The sequence below is a fragment of the Mesoplodon bidens genome (assembly GCF_964165515.1).
Source record: "Mesoplodon bidens genome assembly, chromosome: 6".
In the NCBI taxonomy this organism is placed as follows: Eukaryota; Metazoa; Chordata; class Mammalia; order Artiodactyla; family Ziphiidae; genus Mesoplodon; species Mesoplodon bidens.
Window position 1 is genome coordinate 32,548,898 of NC_138162.1, and position 8,976 is coordinate 32,557,873.

The following is an 8,976-nucleotide window of genomic DNA, read 5'->3' on the forward strand; positions in this document are numbered from 1 at the left end:
CTGCTACTTGTTGTTATATGACTTTGGGTAAATTATTTTATCTCCTTATGCATTCATCATCCTAATAATAACAATGTCACTTCCTAGGGTTGCGTAAATCTTAAATGAGATAGCACACAATTGTTAGTCTAGTTCCTAGAACATAGTAACCAGCTAATAATAATGATAAAACCCTGCAATGTAGATGGTATTATTGCCATTTTTACGAATGGGGAAACAAAGGCCCAGGATACTTAAGAGCTTGTTTAAAGTTTAAAAAAAAAAAAACCAAAAAACACTGGAGGTTGAGTCTAAGTCTTCTGGCTCCAAAGGCAAAATGTCTTTTACACTACGGTACCATCTCCCCTACCCTTTGGACAGCGGGATGTTCCTCATTGAAGGGAACCTGCCCCTGAATTCTGTCCGTCCAGTGGCCCTTAGGGCCTCACTCTAAGGGGCACTTTTGTGGAATTTCTTATTTTTTCTTGCTCGGTCAGTCTGCAAGCCTAAGAAAGCTGACTTGGTGGCCACTTCCCCCTGCGGTTCTCCCTGTTCTCCTTCCTGACTTCCAGCCCCATCCCCTCGCCCACCATCTTTTACCTCTGCTGTAGTAGGAGACCACAGATTTGCTGAGTGGAGATCCAGTTTGGCTCCTGAACCCCCATGCCCGTGGTAAATGGATAAATAGAACACCCACACCATATAGACTGATTGCCCTTGTAATGTTACAACGTTTATTAGTAGGGCCCCTACAAGGAAAATGGCTGTGATCTGAGAAGCATGGTTTTTTAATTTTCTTTTCCTTTATTTATTTATTTTTTTTTTAGCAGTTCACAAATATGTTCTTAGTGATGAATTCTTTAACGTCTGTGCACTGTTTCCAGAGTTCTCTGGAAGAGGATGCTTGTGACAGAGGGTACACAGGCTCCCTGTCTTCATGGTGCTCTGTGCCCTACTGGTCCTCTCCAGGAACTGAATTATTCCTCATTGGGTACCATGACGTTTTAATCTCTAGAGCCGAGCACACATGATTTTTCAGGTTGTAAGTATTGCAGGGGCAGGAACCCCTTTTAGTCCTCCCCTCCCGTGACGCCTCTAAAATAAAAGCGTAGACAATGAGAAGAAAAGGATGGCAGTTAGATGTGAGAGCACCAGGCACACCCCCTTGCTTGCCCAGCCTGGCCGCCCCCTCGCACGGGCACTGTGGCATCAGAGACCAGCTCTGTTTGCCTGGAAAGAACTTCATGGTGTCTGATCGCCTGTCCCTGGAAAGTTTAGCATCCACATTCATGAGCCTTAACAGCATGGGGAAAAGAGTCTTGGGGTGGAGAAGCCTGTATTCCTCTCTCAGAGGGTGGGGGAATTACATGAGTCACTTCTAGTAACGTTAATGGGAATTACTAGCCAAAACCTTCCCGTACCCCTCGCCCGATCCTTGAAAGAACAGCCTCCTTTGTCTCATTGCCTTTGAATCAATTTTCCACCATCAGGTGTATTCTTGCCAACCAGAAGAACCGGCACACAATAGCCTCGGGGTGTTTTTGCCAGACGTTCTGTCTTCCAGGAGTAGAGAGCGGGAGGTGGCTTTAGCACAGCTCCCGGGGCTAATGGAGAGCCATTTGATGTGTGACAGGTAATGACTGGCCTCCTCCTTTGAGGATGAAACAGCATGAGCCCTTGGAAAGAATAGGTGGCTGGTTTCATGTTTCCTAAGGGTAAGCGAGTGAGTGTGCCAGGGGCAGGCCCCGCGTTGGCACTGTAGCTGCTCATCAGGCGCTCAGTTCGGGGGGCTCACGTCCTTGGAGCCACCCCGTTCCCAGCGTCCTTTCCCAGCACGAGAACCAGGGAGGGGACTGACTGTGGCCACATTGCAGGTCCTGCCTCAGAAGGCAGCACAGAGGGAATCTGGAAGAGAAGAAACCAGGCGTGAAGAAATCACCATGAACCCAAGCAGGACCCTCCCCACCCCCTCTCATTATGCAGCTGGGAGGAGTTAGGAAGGCAGTCTGCTGATTCCTTGCCCGAGATAATCCCTGCTAAGGAATTAATGCGCAGGGCAGATGGTGTTGTCTCATTTCCAATGAAAAGAATCAAGGAAGATAGTCTGTGCAATTATTTTTAATGGCTTGTGTGGTGATCTTCTTAATTTGTGAGAAAATGTTTCATCTTTTGTTAAAACTGGCCCCATTCACAGAGCTTTTTGTGCTGAAGATGAAGGCAGCGTAGAGACACCTAGCCTGTTAACGTCATCCTGAGGATTTTTATCAGACGGAGTATTTCAACCAGGAGACATCCTCCTGTAACGTCTTGTAGGTACAGACACACAGCGATCAGATACGCAGAGATGATCAACATTTCCCCGTGTGCTACCCTCACTTTGCAGCGTGGCTGCAGAGCCGTCTAGGTCCTGCTATTTATTATGCACGCAAAGATTTGGCCCTCTGTGGTGTAATCAAAGACATGTGGGCTTGGGACTCAGGATAACACAAAGGCCATATAAGCTCTCAGCTTTGAGTTTGCCAGGAGGAGTGGCCTGTAAACAATTAGCCAGTCAGTCCACATTTATCAGACCACTCACGTGTGCCCAGGGCCATGGAGGAAATAAAATGACAGTCAACATTTGATGTTAACGACAGAGCTATCCAGAAATGTGTGCATATCCCCATGTTCAAGAATACACCAATTGGACTTCTCTGGTGGCTCAGTGGTTAAGAATCCGCCTGCCAATGCAGGGGACATGGGTTCGAGCCCTGGTCTGGGAAGATGCCACATGCCACGGAGCAACTAAGCCCGTGCACCACAACTACTGAGACTGTGCTCTAGAGCCCGCGAGCCACAACTACTGAGCCCGCGTGCCACAACTACTGAAGCCCATGCACCGCAACGAAGAGTAGCCCCCGCTTACGGCAACAAGAGAAAGCCGCATGGTGCCACAACTATTGAAGCCCGTGCTCCGCAACAAGAGAAGGGACCGCAATGAGAAGCCCATGCACCACAACAAAGAGTAGCCCCTGCTCGCCGCAACAAGAGAAAGCCTGCATGCGGCAACGAAGACCCAACACAGCTCCCCCCCCCCCGCCAAAAAAATATATATATACGTATATGTATGTATACCGATTGAGGCCTAGATGCCGGGCAGCTGGCCAGGAGCCCTTACTAGCTGAGGACACGCTTTCACATTCCAGCCTCCCTGATGCCCGGGACTTACTCCTGCTAGGTTCTTTGCTTACAGATCTCATTCAGTGCTCACAGTCACCCTGGGAGGTGTTGATTCTGATATCCATGGCAGATGACCACCAGTCGTGAGTCCTCAGCCTTCCTTGGAATGTGTCGAAGCCTTGAGGTCTTACCACGCTTTTCCTGGTCTGGTGCTTTTTTAGTGAGCAGAGATGAACTTGTGTCAGATAGAAAATGAATAGATGTTAAACTTGAGGCACTGATACAGAGCATCACAGAAGGGAGAGATTTGATAGGAAAAAAAATGCACAGATGCCACTGGAATGAACAGAAGGGGTTCTTCAGGCAAGACAGACCCAGGTTATTTGTGATGGAAGCAACTGGGAGGTGAGGAGAAGTGAGGACACGTGGGGCTCGGGAACCACAGGAACAGTTCTTGAGAGAGTTTCAAGAAATACCCTTTGGTGAAAAGCCAGTAGGAGAAAGAGTACGGAATGTGGAAATTGGTTTCACTGAATGGCTGTGGGAGGGAAGGTAGGAGAGGAAGTTTCCTAATGGATGTTGACTTCTCTGCTGCCTGCTCCCCGGCACACAGGTAACACTTCTGCTTTCTCCTCACAGATCTGATGAGATTTTCTGACCGTGGGGCTGCTATCAACACTGAGAAGCGTTTTCCATGTGAATTTTGCGGACGGGCGTTTTCCCAGGGCTCTGAGTGGGAAAGGCACGTGCTGAGACACGGCATGTAAGTCCCATGAAGGCCTTCGCCCATCGTGCGAGGTGGCGGTTTCTCCTGACAGTACATAGACCCCTCTGTGTCACACTTCCGGGCATGGGAGGAGAGGCAGTTGTAACGAACTGGGTTTCTACCTTTCCGCTGGTTTTTAAATGGTCACCCAGACACAAGTCAAAGGAGGAAAGATCATCTTTACGAATGACAGATCCCGCTCAAGCCCTCGTGTAGAAGTGTAGCGCTCTCTCCAGCCCGTGTCCCTTCAGCTTTCATTAGCATGACGTTCTCTGATAGAGCGTGGACCGGGGTCCAAAGATCTGGCTTCTGTTCCTGCCTCTGTGATGACTCATTCCCTGAGTGGCCTTGAACCTTCCCACGCACCTCTTGGTGCCTTCAATGCTCTGCCTCGGGGACAGAGCCCGCTTCTGCCTGCCTCCCAGGTAGGTGGGAGCATACCTGTAGATCACTCATAAGATCCTTGAACATGAAATTGTCCCCAGACAAGGCACTTAGAGCCCAGCAGATGCTGGGAGAACCTAGGAGTTGGTCCTTCCAGCAGAAAATGCCCAGAAACGTGAAGCATCTAAACTTCAGAGAATGTAACTAAGCTCCCCAGGACATGGGTCCCGTCTTCAGGTGTTTGCTTTTTGTTGTTTCTATGATTTGTTTCTGGACCTATCCATTAAATCTTTAATACCTGAGTTGCTCTTTTAGTCCGAATAAATATAGCAAATCTCCAAGCTTCTAGGTTCCTCTGATGGGTCTGAGCATAAGGCAGTTCTTGCTATGACCGCTTATGATTTATATTGTTCCCAGTACAGGAGGGAACATAAAATAATTATGTTGATCTGGAATCAAGGCATGGGAGAATCAATACATAGTATGATAATGGATATTTTTATAGGTTCAACTTTTTGATAAGATACCAGAAATATATGACCTAAGCATAACAGGTAGCAAGGATAAATCACTCACAGTTCAGTCATACTTGTAAGACCCCAAGACCTTTTTAGGATCAGAGAAATAAGGACATGAATGTTTTTTGTTTAACTAGAAAAAAAAAATATATATATATACTCACCCGTCACTACCATGAATGTTTTTCCAGGGCGTTGAATGACACCAAGCAGGTGAGCCGAGAAGAAATCCACCTGAAAGATAGCATGGAGGACAGTATTAAGGTGCCCTCTATAGAGGAAAAGGAAGATGACGAAGCAATCGGGATAGACTTTTCCCTAAAGAATGAACCAGTAGCCATCTGTGTAGTAGCTGCTGACAAATCTCTCCTGGAGAATGCAGAGGCCAAAAAAGAATAAGCGTTTGGTGAAATTCTTAATCACCTCTTACTTGAACCGTGATGAAAAAAAGTGGGAGGGCCGGCTTGGGCTGAGAAGGGGGGGACAGAAAAGAGAAGACAGAACAAAGCTGCTTTTTAGGACTGAACAATCTATTTTCAAAGCACTGGTACCTGTGTGAGTGAGTATGTAAATTAAAGTTATTTAAATGGTTGGAATATGTGGCTCCTTTTCCATCACTACATCTTTCCTTCCGGATCTTCATCGTGGAAGTTTCAGTTGTTGCGGAATACGAAGCACCTCCCTTGCACATGTGTGCGCTATGGTGGTCTTGGACAGTATGTGGAAACAGAAGCTCCGTGACAGTAGAAGACTTCTCTTAGGGGAACAACTTTTTGACGCACAACTTTTGGTGCGTTTTTCTAGTTTTAATACGTTAAGCTTTTTCAAGACCTAACTGCAGCCGCTTTGGGAAAAAACAAACAAAAAAACAAAAAACAAAAACAAAACAAAAAACTGCTTTGCATAAAACAGTCACCTGTTTCCTAGTACCTCAAACTTAACCAAGGGAATTCTCTGCATTTGTCAGTACTACCTGTCGTCATTGTGGTTAAATGTAGAGAGAACTGCTGGGCAAGATGGTGAATGGAGAAAAAAAAAAAAAGAGTTTTAAAGAAAGGAACACAAATTGTGCTTAAAATCCCCACGTGGGTTTTATTTCTTAAAATACTGTGATTTTTTTAATTATTTTAGTAAAAAACAAAACAAAAAAAAGAAACAGACTTTAATTATTAGATAAATGTTTGTGAATTATCCTTTATTCCAGGTAAGCTGTTTATTAGTGTTCAACTATAATTTAGAATTTGGTAGATTTCATGTGAGCTAATTTTAAGGTGACTGTGGAGTTTTGTTTGCCACACGTTTATCTTCTATCAGTTTGAGTGTTACAAACACAGCACAATTCAGTTTTTCATATAAATTGTTTTTTGTGTGTGTGTTATTGTTGTTTTGATTTGGGGGGCAAGGGAGATTTAGTTTTTTGTGAATAGGAACGTTTTTATTTTAAACATGGAAATAACAAAGAAGTTAACTTTCTTTTTTTTTTTTTTTAATTTAACTAAAGAACCAAACTTTTCGGCACAGCTATGCAGCTTGTGGGCCAGACGAGGAAGTCCTCTTCACCCTTTTGTTGCTGTCAAATTTTACACATTATCTGTCTCACACAAATAATTTCTGTTAGGATGGGCTGGCTTTTGTGTGTGATTTTAAATCTGTGTTCTGTTTTTGTTTGCATTGTGTTTTGGGGGGGCGGGGGGGATTCTCATTTATTTTGCGGGACAAGGGGATGTGCTCGAATCCCATCCCTTTGGTGAGAGTGTTCACGAAATACTTATATCCTACAAGGAGCCTGGAGAACTACTTTTTTTTTTTTTCTTTAATCTAGCTGCCAGCTGCTCTGTTTCCCCATATTAGCTTTTTCAGGAGGGAGCAGCTTAGACTAAATCTAAGTCTACATTTATAATACGTTCTGATTGTGAACAAAGGGTTTCGTTCCAAAAAGTAGAACTTTCCTTGAATCTTAGGTTTTAGAAGCCTGTGTGCGTGTGAGCTGGGATGTGTGCATGAGCATTTGTGTGTACGTGTGTGAGTCCTTTGGTTTTCATGTTTTGTTTTGTTTTGTTTTGTTTTTACTTGGAAGGGTTGGGGGAGGGGGGGAGAAAGGGAAGGGGAGTTGCTGAGATGACAGTGTCCCACACAGCTTCAAATAAAATCCATGGAAAGATATTGCATTTGTGGAATAAGTGCTTACTTGAAAAGCATGTTGTTCTTTTACTTTCTTGCTGTTAAGAATTTTTATTTGTAGGGCGTTTGTTTTAATTTAATTTTTTTTTTTAGGGATGGGGGCCATCATGTGGAAACCAGAAAAAGGGAAAGTGTGAACTATCTAGACAAAGATTCATTTTGTGTCCATATTTGTTTTTAATTGGCCTCATTTCAAATGTACTAAACAGTTCCATACCTGGATTGGGTGTTTGTAATGGTTACCAAAAAACAAACAAAAAAAAAAAAAAAAAAGAAAGAAAAAAATAAAAAAAAAGAAAATATTTGTGACATGCTTTTATCACTACTTTATTTTTCAAATAACATGTAAATATTGTAATCCATTGGATTTTGTTTTGCTAACCTGTTAATAAAAATATGGGACCATTATCCTTTTAACAAGGCTAGAATGTCATTTTTTTTCTTTTTTCAAACATATTCCTGATATTTTGTGGCCGCACATTTTGGATGCATTATTATAATTCTGTTGACTGTAATGACATAGAATTTACAACTTTTTTTGTTTAATTTATACAGAGGACATTTTTTTTCAGAGCTTGAGAGAAGAAAATAAATAGCAAAATGATAACCTATTGACTCCAATAAAATCAGTATTTCCCAGTACTTGATAAAAGATAGGGAGATCCTGAGTTCTTGAAGCCAAGGGGTTTAAAAAACAACAAAAAACACACAAGTAGGTTATTCAAAGTTGTTTGCAACATACATTTTGTAATGAAATGTGAGAAATTAATAAAGAATTTTTTTCACATGTGTCTGTGCATCTGTTGTAAATCATTTACAGATATGACTACAGATATGAAATGTAGAAATTATATAGCATTGCCTTTCAATGCATGTACATGAGAGCTATTTCAAGCCATTAAATCTAAACCGTTATGAAAAGCAAAGGTAAATTTAAGGTGAGGTGTGAGCTGGGATTTTAAAATGTTAATATTTCTGCATCAGCTATTTATAACCAACTGGGGAAATTTCATGGAGGGAATGAATGTTTTCCATCAAAAATGTTAAAAGTGGTGTATGAAGCTTCAGAAGGAGGAAATGCCAGTGACTGAACATCATCATCTGGGGACCCTGAACCCGTGAGCACAGTTATTTTCCTCTAACTGCAAGTCACAGCCATTGCCACAAACTATCTTACTACGCATCCTGCACCGGTAATTACCATCATTAACTTATTCTTTGAGCTACCCTGTTATAAATCCAAGGGAAAATTAATAGTCATGAAACCTGGAAGAAGGGTAAATTAAAATCAACAGCACTGATTTTTTTTTTGTCTTTTTTTTTGAACATCTTTATTGGAGTATAATTGCTTTACAATGGTGTGTTAGTTTCTGCTCTATTATCAGTTATACATATACATATGTCCCCATATCTCTTCCCTCTTGCATCTCCCTCCCTCCCACCCTCCCTATCCCACCCCTCTAGGTGGTCACAAAGCACCAAGCTGATCTCCTGTGCTATGCGGCTGCTTCCCACTAGCCATCTATCTTACATTTGGTAGTGTATATATGTCCATGCCACTCTCTCACTTCGTCCCAGCTTACCCTTCTGCCTCTCTGTGTCCTCAAGTCCATTCCCTATGTCTGTGTCTTTATTCCTGTCCTGCCACTAGGTTCATCAGAACCATTTTTTCTTTTTTAGATTCCATATATATGTGTTAGCATACAGTATTTGTTTTTCTCTTTCTGACTTACTTCACTCTGTATGACAGTCTCTAGGTCCATCCACCTCACTACAAATAACTCAGTTTCGTTGCTTTTTATGGCTGAGTAATATTCCATTGTATATATGTGCCACATCTTTATCCATTCATCTGTCGATGGACACCGGTTGCTTCCATGTCCTGGCTATTGTAAACAGAGCTGCAGTGAACGTTTTGGTACATGACTCTTTTTGAATTATGGTTTTCTTGGGGTATATGCCCAGTAGTGGGATTGCTGGGTCGTATGG

At 42.9% G+C, this 8,976-nt stretch overlaps 1 protein-coding gene across 7 annotated transcripts in view; it reads left to right on the top strand.

Moving 5' to 3' along the window:
- ZNF462 (zinc finger protein 462) overlaps positions 1-7,778 on the top strand; it is a 144,048-nt gene extending 136,270 nt beyond the window's left edge. For 6 of the 7 annotated variants that reach the window (XM_081238264.1, XM_081238262.1, XM_081238266.1 and 3 more), the window contains 2 exons: positions 3,778-3,901; positions 4,998-7,778. In XM_081238264.1, coding sequence (XP_081094390.1) covers positions 3,778-3,901; positions 4,998-5,205 — 332 coding nt within the window. In that variant the 3' untranslated portion in view covers positions 5,206-7,778. Of the gene's footprint in view, positions 1-3,777; positions 3,902-4,183; positions 4,314-4,997 lie in introns of those variants that run through there. The other variant, XM_081238267.1, reaches the window with a different exon arrangement.
- The last annotated feature ends 1,198 nt before the right edge of the window (positions 7,779-8,976 follow it).